Below are 16,917 nucleotides of genomic sequence, written 5' to 3' on the forward strand. Positions count from 1 at the left end.
CTTTGTGGATTTCTTCTAAACTTAATTTTACCATCATAAAATTGTATCCAAACAACTCACGCAAAGCTGAGAAAACTAGGAAAAAAAAAACACCAGAAAAATCAAATAGCTTTGTACTTATTAAATAAATTGAACTTGTGGATAAAAAACAAAAACAAAAAAAGTGGCTTCCAGGCCTTTGGTCCCCTCCCCCCCAACTATTCATGGAAAAACCCAAAGTTTTTTTTTTTTTTAAGAAATATTTATTTTTATTTAATGTGTATAAGCGTCGACCTGTATATATGTGTATGTACCATGGGCATGCCTGTTGTCCTGGAGGCCTAAAGATGTTGTCAGATTCCCTGGAACTGGAAGCAAATCCCGTGGCTTGCCATGAAGGTACTGGAAACGTACCTAACCCAGGTTCCCTGCGAGAGCAGCTGGTGCTCTTAACTGCTGAGCTACTGCTCTGTCCCCCAATACTCCGTTTTTACAGTCTTCTGGAAGCAGTCAGAGAGAACACTCGTAAGTCTCCTTGGGGTGTGAGATGGGGTCTTGGAGTTACACATGGTTGTTAGCTGCCAGTGGGTTCTGGGAATCGAGCTGGGCTCCTTGCAAGAGAAGTCAGTGCTCTTAACCCTGGCCTCAACCTGAGCTCTTGTGTCAGCTTCTCAGTGCTGGGCCATGCCCACTGGCAGTGGCATTCTTACCCGGAAGTGCTTTCTAAGGATGGCATCGCTGTTTGAGAGACTTGTGTGTTTTCACAGGAGTTTTAGGATTTAAAAAGAAAATCATTCTGTGAAGAATCCCATTGCCATTTTGATGAGGCTATGTTAAATCTGCACTGGCTTTTTGTAACACAGCCATTTTAATAGTATTAATTCTGCCAATACATGAGCGTGGGAGGCCTTCTTGTCTGCTGTGTCCTTTCCAATTTCTTTCTTCAGTATCTTCCAGTTTTTATTGAGAAGATTTCTGTCCTTGTATTAGGGTTATACCTACTTTCTATTACACTATTTGAATAGGACCTCTCCTCCATAAGTGGTTCTCAACCTGTGGATTGCAACTCTCTGATGGTTGAATGTCCCTTTTCCAGGGGTCACCTAAGTGCAAAATTATAGTTATGAAATAGCAATGAAATAGTTTTATGGTTGGGGTCACCACAACCTGAGGAACTCTATTAAAGTGTTGCAGCATCAAGAAAGATGAGAGCCACTGCCCTAAATGGTTTCTCTGAAGCTTTCTTATTGTCATTATAGGAAAGCTCTGGACCTTTGTAGAAGAATTTTGTGTTTTACCACTTTGCTGAAAGTCATCATTGTGTTTTTGTGGGTTTTGTTTCTGTGTGTTTGTTTTTTCCCTCATTAAACATTGTTTTGGTTGTTGTTGTTACTGTTTGTTTGCTTGTTTTCTAAAGAGAGAAAGAGAAAGAAAGGCCATGGAGTTGAGTGGGTGGGAGGTGGGAAGGATCTTTGAGGAGTTGAGGGAGAAGAAATTGATCAGAATATATCATATGATTTTTTTTCCAAAAAGAAAAAGAAAAACGATCAGTTCTAAGACTTTTCTGGTGGAGTTTTTAGGGTCTTTGTTCGATTGAGTGTATATACTGTTCCTTCAGTCTCCACTTTATTAATTTCTTCCCTGATCATTCTGTCTGTCTGTCTGTCTACCCTATCTATCTATCTATCTATCTATCTATCTATCTATCTATCTATCTACTATATCTACCTATCTAGTATGTATGTATGTATCTATCTGTCTATCTATCCTTCACTTATTTCTTTTGTTACCTATTGCTTTTTTTCTTTTTATTACTTTTATTTTTTTTACAGTCCAATCGTAATCCCCCTCCCGGTCTACCCTCCCACAGTTCCTCATCCCATCCTTCATTCCCCCCACTCTCCTTCCCCCCCCCTACTGCCCTCCCAATGCAGAGAGGATGCTCCCTTGCCCCTCTGCCAGGCCTCCCCACCCCCTCTCTGGGGCTCAAGTCACTGCAGGCTTGGCTCATCTTCTTTCCTCAGGCCAGACCAGGCAGTCCTCTGCTGTGTGTGTGTCGGGGGCCTCATATCATCTGGTGAATGCTGCCTCGTTGGCTCACTATCTGAGAGATCTCAAGGGTCCAGGCTAGTTGAGACTGCTGGTCTTCCTATGGGGTCGCCCTCCTCAGCTTCTTCCAGCCTTTCCCTAATTTGACCTCTGGGGTCCCCAACTTCAGTCCATTGGTTGGGTGTAAATATTTGTGTCAGTCTTGGTCAGCTGCTTGTTGGGCCTCTCGGAGAACACTGTTCTTATTTTTCTAAGACTTTGAAGTATTTCTCCAGGTGATTTGAGATCTTTCTGATTTCTTGTTCATTTATTTTAATACAAGGGCTCATATGTTTCAGGCTGGTCCCAGTTTGCTATGCATATGAGGGTGACCTTGAGACCCTGGTCTATCCCATTGCCCAGTGACTCCTTACTGGACATGTGTTTGAGGCCTGCTGGAGCCCTCTTTACTTTTTTTTTTCTTTTCTATTTTTCGGAGCTGGGGACCCAACCCAGGGCCTTGCGCTTGCTAGGCAAGCGCTCTACCACTGAGCTAAATCCCCAACCCCCCTCTTTACCTTACAGCTGCCTTTCTTTGCATACCAGAGGCCTCTGCTGGCCACACTCAAGTTTGCAGTCTGTAAACTGAGCAGATTTTCTCACCTTCCTGAGACTCCTCAGATGGTACCCCCAGGGGGTACTAATGGTTCAGCTTTGGGGTGGGGGGAGCCTCCCAAGGCCCCTGAGGGTGTGGGAATCAATCAGAAGCTGGGATCATTTCAGGCAGAGGACTTGTCTTTTTCCTTTCAAAAGCTCTGGGGTATTAGTCACCCTGCTGTAGGAATGCAGCTGTGTTGTGGATCACGTATATTCCTGGAACCTGAGTGACTCTTCAGCAGCGACAGGTAGGTGGCTCCAGAGAGAGGTTGATCTACTGGCTGGGCTCAGGTTCAACACTAGGCAACTCAGGATGATGGTCAGCTGATGTGATCAGCTCCTAACCAGCAAGGAGAGGCTAGACTTGTGTATCTATCTACTGCATGAGCCGAGCCTGCTGCTGCTGTGCCCTTTCTTGTCAGTGTCTGGGTGTTCTCTTCTCCGCAACTCCGTCCAACTTCTGGTTGTTCTCCAGATCTCAAGTCTCCAGAGCAGCTCAGCTTTTTACAAAATAAATATGTCTATTAATTTTTTGGAGAATTTCATAAAATATATTTTGATCACGTTCACACCCAATTCTTCCCCCTTAACTCCTCTGAGATCAATCCCTACACCTCCCTGCTCCATTTTACATTTGTATCTTTTTTTTAAAAGTTTAATAACCCATTGACTCCAAGTATCCTGTGTCTGTACTTCTGGACACTGGGGACACCTACTGGAGCATGGTCAGTCTACCAGGAGCTACAGCCTTAAAGAAAACTGACTTTCCCTACCCCAGAAGCTATCGATGGTCATAGTTCCTTAGTTAGGGGCTCATGAACTCCTTCCCATCCTGTGCTAGACTGTTGACTGTGCGGACGTCTATAGCTGCCTGAGTTCACAAGTGTCCAGGGAGGGCCTGTCCTGTCCAGAAGACACTGTGTTTGCTCCGGTCACCCCTAACATCTGGCCCTTACAGTCTTCCTACTCCTTCCATATTGGTCCCCAAGCTTTGGGGGCAGGGATGGGGGTTAAAGATTTCCTACGTATTCTCTACCCTTTGACCCCTTGTGCATTTCTGCATTAGCCACCATTAACTGTGCAAAGAAATTTCTCTGATGGAATTCGCACTCATCTGTGTGTAGAAAGAAACACATTTAGAGGGCTGTCTGGTGCTATATCTGCTTAGCAAAATCATAGTATTAGTTTCAGCCTTCAGGTCTGATGACCTCCCCAACAAAAGGTTCTTGGCCAGATTTTCAGTACCAGACACCATGTGTTTTCTCCTGTGGAACAGGCCTTAAACCCAAAGGAAAGTCTGGAAAGTTGTTGGTTATCCCCACAACATTTATGCTACTATTCTCTAATGGAAAAGAATTGATAGAATTACACACACACACACACACACACACACACACACACACACACACACACATATACACACACACTATTCTCTAATGGAAAAGAATTGATAGAATTATACACACACACACACACACACACACACACACACACACACCCCTATCTAATCTATCTATCCTAAAACTCCTGTGAAAACACACAAGTGTCCCAAACAGAAATGCCATCCTTAGAAAGCACTTCCGGGTAAGAATGCCACTGCTGGCAGGCATGACCCAGCACTGAGAAGCTGACACAAGAGCTCAGGTTGAGGCCAGGGTTAAGAGCACTGACTTCTCTTGCAAGGAACCTAGCTCGATTCCTCAATGTCATTTTTTCTTTATGGTCAAATAAAATTCTACAGTATATAGGTACCATATTGTATATAGGTACCATACTGTATACGGGCACACACTGTATACAGGGACCACACTGCATATGGGCAGCACACTGCATATAGGTACCACACTGCATTGCCACTCATCAATTCATAGACATCTAGGTTGTTTCCATGTTCTAGCTACTGTGGGTGGGCATGCGTGTCCATAGCAGGAAACAGTCTTTTGGGTATATGCTCAGGAGTGGCATCATTGCGTCATAAGGTGGACAGATCTATTTCTAGTTTTCTGAGGGATAGCTATGCTGATTCCCACAGCAGCGAATCAAACTTTTCACTCCCACCAGCAATGCACCAGGAGTCTCCATTTGTCACAGCCTCCACACTTGTTCTTTTAACTGGGATATTTCAAAGTAATTTTAAGTTGGATTTCTCTGACAGCTAACACTTTAAAAAATATTTCTTAGCCATTTGTACCTCTTAGAACTGTTTTATCGGTGTTGAACTTTTTTTTTTATATTAACTTGAGTATTTCTTATTTACATTTCGAGTGTTATTCCCTTTCCCGGTTTCCAGGCCAACCTCCCCCTAACCCCTCCCCTTTCCCCTTCTTTATGAGTGTTCCCCTCCCCATCCTCCCCCCATTACCACCCTCCCCCCAACAATCACGTTCACTGGGGGTTCAGTCTTAGCAGGACCCAGGGCTTCCCCTTCCACTGGTGCTCTTACTAGGATATTCATTGCTACCTATGAGGTCAGAGTCCAGGGTCAGTCCATGTATAGTCTTTAGGTAGTGGCTTAGTCCCTGGAAGCTCTGGTTGCTTGGCATTGTTGTACTTTTGGGGTCTCGAGCCCCTTCAAGCTCTTCCAGTTCTTTCTCTGATTCCTTCAATGGGGGTCCTATTCTCAGTTCAGTGGTTTGCTGCTGGCAAGAATGCGCAGTGACCTGCTGCATGTCTGAACTTTCCAGGCCCACTGAAAGTCAGCGAGAAAAACAGCGGGCAGAGAACAAAAGAACAGAACCCACAGCTATAACAATAGGGTTAGACTGGTGTTGAACTTTTTGAGTTCCTCATACATTATAGACACTAATGCTGTGAATGCGTCTGGCAGAGACTCTTTCGAATTCTGCAGACTGCCCTGCCAGTCAATGAACAGTTCCTTTTGCAGTACAGAGGCGTCTGAATTTCACGAACGTCCACTTGTTGCTACTCCTTCTTCAGCTTCAGACCTAACTTCGCGGGTTTTGATCAAGTTGGAATTGGTTTGTGTGAAGGTTGAGAGAACAGGTCAGTTTCATTCTTCTATATGGAGATACCTAGGTTTCCCGACACCACTGTTTAAAGTTCATGTTTTTCTTTCCTCAACACTGTGTTTAGCATCTTGGTCAACATCAGGTGGCTGTAGATGCACTGGGTCCTCTATTCTGTCCCACTGATCAGTGGTTTTTGTGTGTGCCAGCACCATGCTGGTTTTACTACTAAGTTCTGTAGTATACAACTTGAAATCAGGTTTGGGCATACCTCTGGCAAGACTTTTATTTTTTCAGTACTGTTTTGGCTATTTGGAATCCTCTGAGGTTCCATATGAATTTTAAGTTTCTTTTCTCAATTTCCATGAGTGTATTATTGGGACTCTGATTAGTATGGCATTGGGTCTGTGGTTTGCTTTTGGCTAGACGGCTATTTCCACTATTACGTCTGCCAATCCATGAGCATGGCTGGTATTTTCTGGTACTTCTTCAATTTTCTTTTCTTCAGTGTCTTAAGTTTTTATAGTAAAAGTCTTTTGCTTCCTCAGACCAATTCCAAGGTATTTTTGAGGCTATCGTGAATGGGGTTGTAATCTCAGGGTTTTTTTTTTTTCTCAATATGTTTGCTGTTGGTACGTAGTGAGACTGATTTTTTTTTTTGTTAATTTTGCATATTGCTACTCTTTATACTTTATCAGCTGGAGGTGGTTTTTGGTGGAATCTTTATGAGTTTTCTGTATAGAATCTTGTCACCTGCAAATAAAGACGCGGTGATGTTTTCCTTCACTGGCTGTAAGCCCATTACCCCATTCCATTGTCTTATTACTCTAAGTCTTCCAGGCCTTCTATTGGACAAGTGCAGAGAGTGGGCATATCCTCATTAGCATCATGCTAACTGCGGGCTTCTACATTGCCATGCCTTCAGCTGAGATGTGTCCCCTGTCTGATTCTTCAGGCCTCTGTCATGAGAGCATACTGGATTCTGTCAAGGCCTTGTTTGCATCTATTGAGACAATCGCTTGGTTTCTGTTCTTGCGTGTACTTTGTGAACTGCACTCATAGATTTATATGCTGAAACACCTCTGCCTCTCCAGGATGAAGCTAGAGTGATCATCTAGGACGGTTGGATGATTTTTTTGAATCAGTTTGAAACTCTTTTATTGAGAAAATTTGCATGTATGTTCATCTAGGAGATTGTCCTACAATGAATTCTTCTTTGGGTTGAGGTGAGAGGGCAGAGTCTTTGTCTGGCCTGGGTATTAAGGTAATACAGTTTTGTAAAAAGGGATTTCTAAGAGATTCTTCCTCTTCTATTTGACAGAATAGTTTGAGGAGTATTGATTTCAGGTCTGATGCAAGTAACTTACTTTGGAAAGTAAGTTCAGTTACTATACTCACAACTGAAGATACAGGAATTTTACTCCTACAGAAATTCTGGCACACTTCTAAGACTGTACCATGATACCCATGATACCACTTCTTGTAATAGAAAAAGAAAAAAATAAAAAGTGTAAACAGCCAAAAGCTAACCAATAATATTTACAGCAATAAAAAATGAAAATAAATTAAAAAAATGCTCTGGAGGCACAAATATTACCAATAGTCAATATCAGAGTATGTTCATGAAATATTACTCAATAATAAAATGAATCAGTTTAGATATTAACATGGGTAAACCTTTTTTTGTTTTGTTTTTCAAGACAGGGTTTCTTTATATCTCTGATTATTCTTAAACTCACTTTGTAGACTCACAGAGATCCCCCTGCCTCTGCCTCCTGAGAGCTGGAGTTGAAGGTGTACACCACCACGCCCGGCGACATGGGTCAACTTTAAGAACACAATATCTCATAGTACATAATAATGTGAATGTAAAACCTGACAAAGTTGGGGCTGGGGATTTAGCTCAGTGGTAGAGCGCTTACCTAGGAAGCGCAAGGCCCTGGGTTCAGTCCCCAGCTCCGAAAAAAAAGAACCAAAAAAAAAAAAAAAAAAAACCTGACAAAGTCAGACAGTGGAGGACGTGTGCGTTAGAAAGGGCACGGCAGGGCTAGTGACATGCTGTGCCCTGGTGCGTGCTTTACTCTTTACTGTCACAAAGGCATGCCGCGAATCGTTATGAACTTATATTTTAAATTAGAAAGAAAGTAGTCTACCACATTTTCATTTGGCTTTTGGTAACAAAATACTTTATTGGTACCACTTAATGTAAAAAATATAGTAATGCTTTCAAATCTTAGCTCCCATCTTCAAATAAAAGCTAGTTTTAAAAAAATAGGAGTTAAAGTAAAAATCATTTGATTATCTCAAAACCAAGCTGAAACCACCTTTATAAATCACTAAGTACCCTAACTTTAAATACCATGGTCACTGCTCTTTACAATAAATAAGTGTGTACAAAGGAGACATTGGCTCTGCTTATTCTGCAGAGAGCACTTTATACATCTTAAAACACCTCGCACTCCCGGAGCCCTCAGCAGTTAGCTACCATTGGAGTGGACTCACCTTAGCACCTAGAGATTTGGCATTTGTCACGTCTGAGGTGGCTGATTTACTGAACCAAACAGTGACTTTCCGAGTTCGCATGGGCTATATACAAATAGCCCTGTAAGAGTCAAGGGCTATGAAAGCAAGCCCGCCCTCGCCATAGTGCCAGTTCCTGATCAAGTGATGGCCGGATGATAAAATATCCATGTGTGATAAATATTATAGTACAGTTCTACCGGAACATAATTTCTTATTCATCTTGTCTCATTAAAATAATTTACATTTCAATTAAAATAGCATTAATCTGTACATGTTTTTTAAAGTACTCCATAATTCATATTTTTATCAGATTACTTTTCTTAAATCAAGGGTGATCTTATTATATAACACATTAAATTGGTTTTTTTTTCAATAAAACTCTTTCAACTGGAAGTATAATACAAATGCTAGCAAATTTGTGGCAAAAATTAACATACTAGAAAATAAATATATATGTAGCTATGCTAAACAAGACAGTGCAAACAAAAGCATACAAAACCATGCTATAATGTTCATATCTTCTGTGTCTCTTCAGGAAGGTTCTGATACATCTGGCTTATATAAAATGATGTTCCAAACACAGCTACTTTCCTGCATTCCAATATAATAAAATGCTCAAAACAATCTATGACAGTTTGACTATGCATTCTGAACATTGGTAACATAACAATATATTTTATTTATAATCAAACCATAAATTCTAAATTAAATGTACTATATCCATTTGCTTAAAAATATATTTAGAGGTAAAGCAACATAAAACTAAGGGGTTTAGATTTATGCCTTCATGAAGGACTGCAGGTTTCAGATATGTTAATTATTCTCTGTGAAAAATTTTCTACATATGATCAATAAAAGCTTCATTTAAAGACTCAAGTCGAGTGACTGGCTTAGTGGTCAGCAGGTGATAGCCACCTGAACACCATGACCAGCCAATACTCTGTACCCTGGAGGAGGGTGCTAGCCAACCCAACATCAGCCTTGCGCACATCCACGACCAATCAGAATACAGGTACCAGGCAGAGTCTAATTCAAACGATTTGGGGACAAATATCAATTTCACTTTGTCAACTGGTGCATACCACAGTACCTTCACAGCGCAGGCTTTCCATCAAGACGCCTGCATTTTCTTCTTACATCAAGTTGAGCTACAGATTATTTCAGAAAGAACATGGGCAAAGCCTTCTCTGGAAGAGGCACAGAATCTAGAGTTGGAGTTAAGGCTGAATAAACAGTGCTGGCTTGTGGCTCAGACTCCCATGCGCTGCCTGTCACCCAGCGGCCTCGCTGTTGGTTCTGTACGCCTGTTTGCGGAGGTGCATCTCTATTTCCTCCCTGAAGACCATCATTCCCAGGTGGGAGTGAGAGGCCTCGTTCATGGCTTTGGATTGGATGCACATTCGGTATTGCTCAGGGGTCAGCTCGTCCGCACAGTGTTTCTCATGCCAGAGGTGGAAAAGGCCAGGAACTGGAGTCCGAATCACAATAAGATCACCATGTAAGTACTTTCGGTAAAGATGAACATCTTCTCCACCCCAGCCTTTTACTTCCATGTCGAATCCACCTGCAGGTACAAAACTGAGGCTTTAAGTGTCTGACAGCCAGGGCATAAACAAGTATGGAGTATTAGATGTTCTGTTCCAAATGTACAGCCTTCCGTACAGCACAAGACGACAGCAGAGCAGGATAACTTCCTGGTTGGAAACTCCATTAACCACTGGAATTTAGACTACGAGAGTTCAACATGAGTTGCTGAGAACATCGCTATCATGATAAATATGTAAGAACACCAAATTTTACAGAACGCCAAAGGAGAAGGAAATACAAATCAGACACCCCATTAATACTTTTTTCTAACATTCAAGAAACAAGATTTTCTGGGATATGGAAAACTTTCCATAGGGGGTGGGAACACAAGAACTGGACAAACAGGAGACAGAAGTTTAAGACTGGGTGCGCAGACAATGTTACACACAACTGTTCTCTGGGCCACACTGCCACCATCTTCATGAGTTTAGCTGTGCCTGTTTGCAAAAGTCCACCACAGCTGGACCTGCTGACTGCTGACCTTCCTTAGAGGACAAGCAGGGACCCTCACTGCAGCATCCTGTAATGTCTCCCAACCAGGGATACACAATTCTGTCCCAAATGCATGTGGCCTCTGGGAGGGCTGAGAAGCACACAGTGTAGGAAGGACTAGGGAGGGGTCCCAGGCACTTGGCCCTGGGCAATCTTTATCCTTGTTGGGTGCAGACTTTCCTGTGTGGCTGCCTCACAATCATCTCTGCTCCTCCTGTGACTCCCACACTAGTCTGAAGTAAGCCTACTGCGTTCACCAGAGTGAGCTGCTGGGTTTGTCTATCGTAAGCCTACTGGGCTCACCAGAGTGAGCTGCTGGGTTGGTCTATAGTAAGTCTATTGCATTCACCGGAGTGAGCTGCCGGGTGGGACGTTTGGAGGAAGAGAGATAGTACTTACACCTCCCTTAAGGAAGGGATTCTAGCAGGGTATGGTCTAAACTCAGGAATGAACTGGTGTTGCTGAAGGAGTTCAGAAGAAAGTAAGGCCTAGGTTCAAATACTAACACACACAAAGTTTTAGAGGTTACATATAGGCGGGGAACGGCAGAAGCTGAGCCATGAAGGCTGGCAAGGAAGATGACTCTGTAAAAGACACCGAAATTGAAGGCAACTGAAGAAAGCATTCAAGGAAGAGACTGCCAGATGTCTGTCACTCAGTTAGGAGCGTACAAGAAAGGCAAGCAAAGACAAAGAGCGCTGGCATGGCAGGTGCACACCTACAACACCAGCAGGCATCAGGTAGGGCAGGGACCTTAGGGCTGAGGCCAGTCTGTCTCAAAGGAGCAAGGGCTGTGCGTCCAGTGCCTGTAAAATAAACTAAGAGAAAGACGGTGCCGTGGGCATGGCACACAAATGTGATGACAACCTCATCAGCACAGCTCTGACCAGCTGCAGGAGCGGAGGCTGACAGCAGTGGTTGATGGTGAAATGTAGATACTCCTTAAACTGTGTCAAGCTAAACAACTGACTCTAAAGAGGAAGAACAAAGAGTATTTGAAGTTTGTTGAACAGTTAGAAAACAAAGTCTTAAAAAACAAAAGATTTGGGGCTGGAGAGATGGCTCAGTGGTTAAGAGCACTGACTGCTCTTCCAGAGGTCCTGAGTTCAAATCCCAGCAACCACATGGTGGCTCACAACCATCTGTAATGAGATCCGAAACCCTTTCTTTGTGTATCTGAAGACAGTGAGAGTATACTCAATACATTAAATATATCCATATAAATAAATTAATGAATGAATTTCTTTAAGACCTAGGCTTCTAAATTATGTCTTCTTTCAAATTATGCTATATAATTTAATATTCATATCTAAGATCTCTATAAACTTTAAGCAGTCATATCTGTACTAACTGCTAAATATACCTCTGTTTTTCTTCCTTACAGATATGAAACTGCTGCTCAAATATTAAAGATAGATAGTATAGATGCTTAAACACAGGGGAACTCCTTACGAGTGGCATTTAAGAAACTTTGAAATCATCACTCAGTCTCAACAGATAAAAAGCTGAAAACCTGAAAAAGCAACCATTTCTCTTAGATCCTTCTGAGAAGGTCATAGGGTGAAGCTTGGAGAGAGAGAGAGAGAGAGAGAGAGAGAGAGAGAGAGAGAGAGAGAGAGAGAGAGAGAGATATGCAGATACAAAGAATCACTAATTTCCAGAGAAGAAATGTCTCCAGAAGCCAGTCTGGGACAGGAAAGCCTATGATTCCTGAGTGCTGGATGAGTAAGAGTTAGGGACTGCATGTGGGCCTGTCCACAAGGGGCTTCATTTTGGGAAACTGTACCTCTAGTCCCATTAGGTCCTCATAGTGAAGTTAGAAAAAAAATCCTCTAGATTTTTAAAACACCTTGTTTCTAGGAACTGAGATATAAGAGTGGGGGTAGGAAACCGTTCTGAATTATAGTAGTGAATTAAGTTTAAAAAAACTAATTGGTCCTTTGTGAATTTTACATCATGCACCTCTACCCTACCCTTGTACCCACCCTCCACCCCTGTAATCTACCCTCAATAGAGAAAATGAAAACGTCATTGTGGAAGCTGTAGCATGTCACAGTGTCCTTTGTATAACCTTTTGTTCACACTGCTTTGCATGCAAACGTTTATTGCAGTGATGTGTGGGTCTGGTACGAGGCCTCTGGCTTCTGCTACTCTATCAGTACTGGAACCCTACAGGTCTCTTGGATATCCTCTTTTTGGCCTGCAGCATGGAGATCCTGCAGTTTTCGATCTGTAGGACTAGTTTCTTCACGCACCCCAGCAGTTCGCTGATGAGGTAGGTGTTGGGCAGGCCGATTCAAAGCTCTCGATCTGGGCCCGAGTGGTGTCTGAGCTGCTCAGCCCACAGGCTCTCCAGGTCTCATGCCCTTGGGACTGGCTCATGAAGAACGCCTGCCTCCAGGGCCAGTTCGTGCCACACAGGCAAGGAGGCAAGTCTGCTCTCCCGAGTGCTGACTCACCTGTGCCCCTGCCACCAGGGTCAGCCCTATTGTGCTTCCCATGCAAAGTGCAGGGCCTGCTCCCTTGAATGCTGAGCTGCTGAGGGGCAGGGACAACTTTCCTGCTCTTGTGACCATAGGACCAGGTCTCCCACCTGCCACAGGCGGTAAGGGCCAAGAGGGAAGGGGGTATCTCTCCCTTACCCACACCACTGCATGGGAGATGAATGGTAGGGCCAGTATTCCCACAATCATATCCTCAAGGCCCATTCATCTGCAACTTCTGCAATGCTGGGCTGTTCTCCTGAGCACTGTAGCTGGCTAGGGGGAGGGTCAGCTCTCCTGCCTGCCTCCAGGGCCAGCTCTCCCATGATGACCAGGAGAGGGGTGGGCCATCAACATGTCTCTGGGCAGCAGACCAGGACTTTGGTTATAACAAACCCCTGCTGCTTCAGGGCCACAGACCCAGACATGGCCCCTGGTGGCATCACAAGCCAGGATCCCACCATGGTCCCAGGTGGCATGCCCGGATACTCATACCAGGCTGTTCCTCACTACCCTTGAGTCTCTAGTTCTGCCCACTCTCCATTGTGCCCATATCCTTCTGTTTCTTTCTCTTTCATTTCTGTACTACTTACTTGCTCCTCATAGTGGAACTGGGTGTTTGGGGTCACCTCAGGAGTGGTCTGTGTGCCCAGGCAGGCACAGCATCAGACTGGTGGTCATCTCAGGCTAGCTTCTCTCTCAGCCTGCCTGAGTGGCCCTTGTGAAGGTCATCTGTCTCAGGTTCACACCCACTTATGGCCTGTGGTCCCAGATGGGTCTTCTAGTCTCTGGCTCACTCCCCACCGTGGCAGCCCATCTGTACTGCCTGGCACCAGACTGGGGTTCTCAGGTTTGCTGTTTACAGGGACTGTTAGGCTACTACTCATTCGGATGTTCGTAAGTTAGAACACTGAGCATAGACATAGCCCTTCTCCTCTCTGCCACCTACTGACACGTGTGACACAGCAGCCACCCTGCAATGCCTTTATGGGCAGAGAAGTCAGCTTTTGTAAGGCCTGACATCAGAAGAAACTATTTAAGCAGAACCTAATCTGTTGTTTGCTGTGGTTGTTTTAAGTCAGAACCTGAAGTAAGGCAATACCAACTCCATCTCCCTCTAGCTGCCCATCTCAGAAAAAGCAGAGGGAAGACAGACATCCCCAGATCACAGTACAGGTCACAGGTTTACCACAACACTGAGACCTAAGCAAACAACACAACAAAACCCCCAAGCGCCTACTCCACACACACTACTCTAACACTTGGAATAAAACAAAACAAAAAACCAACACACAAAAAAGCAAGACTGAGAGATGGCTCAGTGGTTAAGAGCACTAGCTACTCTTCCAGGGGTCCTGAGTTCAAGTCCCAGCAACCACATGGTGGCTCACAACCCTCTGTAATGGGATCCGATGTCCTCGTCTGGCCTGCAAACAGCATTCTCATACATGGAATACATACATAAACAAAGCTTTAAAAGGTTAACAAGACAAACTAGTGATTGGAGAAACAGGCGAACGACCACGCACTGCTGGGGAGATGTAAATGGGTGCAGTGCCCTTGGAAGGCGCCATGGCAATCTCTGATGCATTTGTTCCTTTCCTCCTTGCTGTGGCTAATACCCACTCTGAAGCAATTTAAGGAACGATTATTTAGGCCCACGGGAGAGGCGTGGCTACAGGAGTGCCACTGGCCCCATTTTATTCAGTCGTGAATCTCATGTGTAGCTTGCTTTTTACAGGTCAGGATGGCAGCCCATGGGTAGTATGGCTTACACTTAGTGCGGCTCTTCCCATCTGGATTGATCCATCCTAGATAATCCCTCACAACTGTCCAGGGCTTTGCTTCCCTTGGGACTCAAAACCCCTTCAAGTGCGACATTCAAGATAAATCACCACACCACATAACCCAGCAATTCTACTATAGGAAAAAACGAAAAATTTACAAAAGCATAAACACAAATATTTAAATCTTCAAAGCAGGAATTCTCATAATAGCCTAAGAACAGAACCCAAATATCTATCCACTGACAGAAAAGGTGTGTTCTAAGCACAGAGTGGAGCGTTATTGGCAATAAACAGGAATGACGCACGTAACCTAAGGCACACATCTAAGGATAAGCACTAAACCCTGAAAGCACCACAGTGAGTGGAGGAAATCAGTACTGAGGACCAGGGCGTGTCCAACTGTAATCACACTAAGTGCTCAGAAGAGGCAAATCAATAGGAAGCAGATCAATGAGTGTGGGGAGTGAAGGGTTGATGGGAAATGAAGACTAATTGCTAATGGGCATGAGGTGTAGGTGATAATAGTCTAAAGTGATGGCTATAACTACACAGCCTAGGTAACTACATTTCAAGTCGCTGAACTTTACATGGGGTCTGAAGGCACTACACTACTCAAAACATTCACAGTACTGTTATAGTACACTGGTCTACCTCTGAAAGACAGTAAGTACTATTTTAATATGTAAACATATAAGGGAAATGGCATTTGCTTTATCATTATTTCTCGTTTTCCAATTATTCAAGAATTACAATGACAAAGAGACGAGTCGAGGAACTTAAAAACAATGGTAATTATGAAGTGAATTTCATCTGGATCAAGAATATCACAAGCTCTATCCTAGGGCTTCTTCTATGTTATGGGAATGGAGACACTAAGTAACCCGGAATTATAGGATTCTTCTATACCAAACTACTCTTTGGCCCCTTTTGTGAGTACAACCGAGACAGGAGAAGAGGGAGACGAACCCAGACCTTTCTCCACCTCTTTGGGCTAGGGATAGAACTTTGGCGTAGTGAGTCTCAGTTTGTAGCTCCCACTTCAGAGAGCCCTCTCCCCTTTGTCTTCTACGTGCTGGGATTCCGCACCGCACACAAACAGAAAACTAAAAAGGGCTTCAGCTCTAAATGGAAAAGAGAAAACTAGATACCCAAGGTCACTTGTGGCTGAAGCTCCTGGAGATAAACAGTAAGGCTCTCGAGGGCTCAGGAAGAGTACTCCAAATAACTGCAGACACAGCCGCACACCAGTCAAGGGTCTCCTTTCTTGTTTGCTTGCTTTTCAAGAAACTAGCAACGTTAGTTTTTACCTTTCTAACTTCATTTTTACTCAAAGACAGTAACTGTGAGCTTTGCTTTGCCTTTCCTATTCCAGGTACCCATCCTTACAGCCTAACTGAAGGCACTGGGTTCTGATACCCTTTGGGGAAATGCTGTAAGACTAGGGTAAAGACATTAAGTTCTGTCCTTAGATGTAAGGCGTACCTACCGACACTCAGAAAATCTGATTGATATTGACACGTCATCCCAAAGCCAAAATCTCTCCAAAAACCAGAGTCCTTTTTATGAACCTTAGGATAAAAAAGAAAAACATTAATTTAATCTTTAATAACTAGAAGTTTTAATCAATAATTAAACAACTACTTTACAAAAAAATTTCCATCATTTATTTAAAGGATCATATGCTGCTAAATCCTCACAAAACAAATTAATACCCTAGTCTGCAAGAGCACAGGATTTTATCATTTGCAGCTTAACTGAACTCAAGTCCTGTGCTCAGTTCAAGCTGTTACTAATAACAAAATAGACAAAATAGAATGGTCCTGACTTCAGTGGACTCAGGATAGGAGGACAAGAGGTGTGTGTGTGTGTGTGTGTGTGTGTGTGTGTGTGTGTGTGTGTGTGTGTGTGTGTGTGTGTGTAATAATTTAACACCATCACCTCTATACACTGTAAGAAAATAATAAGTTTTTTCCTCTTTCCAGCCCGTACCCTCGGAATGACGACTCTGAGACTACTTATTAGTAAATGCCTTGGCCCAAGCTTTGGCTTACTCCCTAGCTCAAACCCTAGTTCTCACTTCCACATGGTTAGTTTCCGCTCCTTCAGTCCTGGCCTGCTTCTTCCTTGACATCTTCCTCAGCATCTCCCCCAGCACCTTTCCCTGCATCCCCTTTCATTCCCTCACTGTTTCCCAGAATCCTCTCTCTTCCTGCTGGTGTCCCATTTCCTATCCCTGCCTCAGCTCATTGGCCATCCACTTCCTCATTGACAGATGACGTTTGTAGGAGACTCTGCAACACACACACCTTATTTGGGTGGTGACTTCTGCATAGTTTTCTGTTATTTGGTCCCATAAAGCTTATAAGTATTCAGGAAACTCTTGTCACCTGTAGCTTTTCAACAGGACACGAATAC

General features: G+C 43.6%; 1 protein-coding gene and 1 non-coding gene across 6 annotated transcripts in view; both read right to left on the bottom strand.

Annotated features, from left to right (window-relative positions):
- Positions 1 to 1,922: 1,922 nt before the first annotated feature.
- The window catches only part of Csgalnact2 (chondroitin sulfate N-acetylgalactosaminyltransferase 2), a 37,084-nt gene continuing 22,089 nt past the window's right edge, over positions 1,923 to 16,917 (bottom strand). For 2 of the 5 annotated variants that reach the window (XM_006237181.4, XM_017592583.3), the window contains exons 7-8: positions 15,989 to 16,070; positions 7,794 to 9,717 (exon numbers count right to left, since the gene is read on the bottom strand). In XM_006237181.4, coding sequence (XP_006237243.1) covers positions 9,425 to 9,717; positions 15,989 to 16,070 — 375 coding nt within the window. In that variant the 3' untranslated portion in view covers positions 7,794 to 9,424. Of the gene's footprint in view, positions 3,165 to 7,793; positions 9,883 to 15,988; positions 16,071 to 16,917 lie in introns of those variants that run through there. The other 3 variants (XM_017592584.3, NM_001106616.1, XM_006237182.5) reach the window with 3 other exon arrangements.
- Positions 13,583 to 13,711, bottom strand: LOC120102660 (small nucleolar RNA SNORA17). The gene has a single exon (XR_005504281.1). It is a non-coding gene; the product is annotated as a small nucleolar RNA SNORA17 (small nucleolar RNA).

This window comes from Rattus norvegicus, chromosome 4, assembly GCF_036323735.1.
Source record: "Rattus norvegicus strain BN/NHsdMcwi chromosome 4, GRCr8, whole genome shotgun sequence".
NCBI classification, from domain to species: domain Eukaryota; kingdom Metazoa; phylum Chordata; class Mammalia; order Rodentia; family Muridae; genus Rattus; species Rattus norvegicus.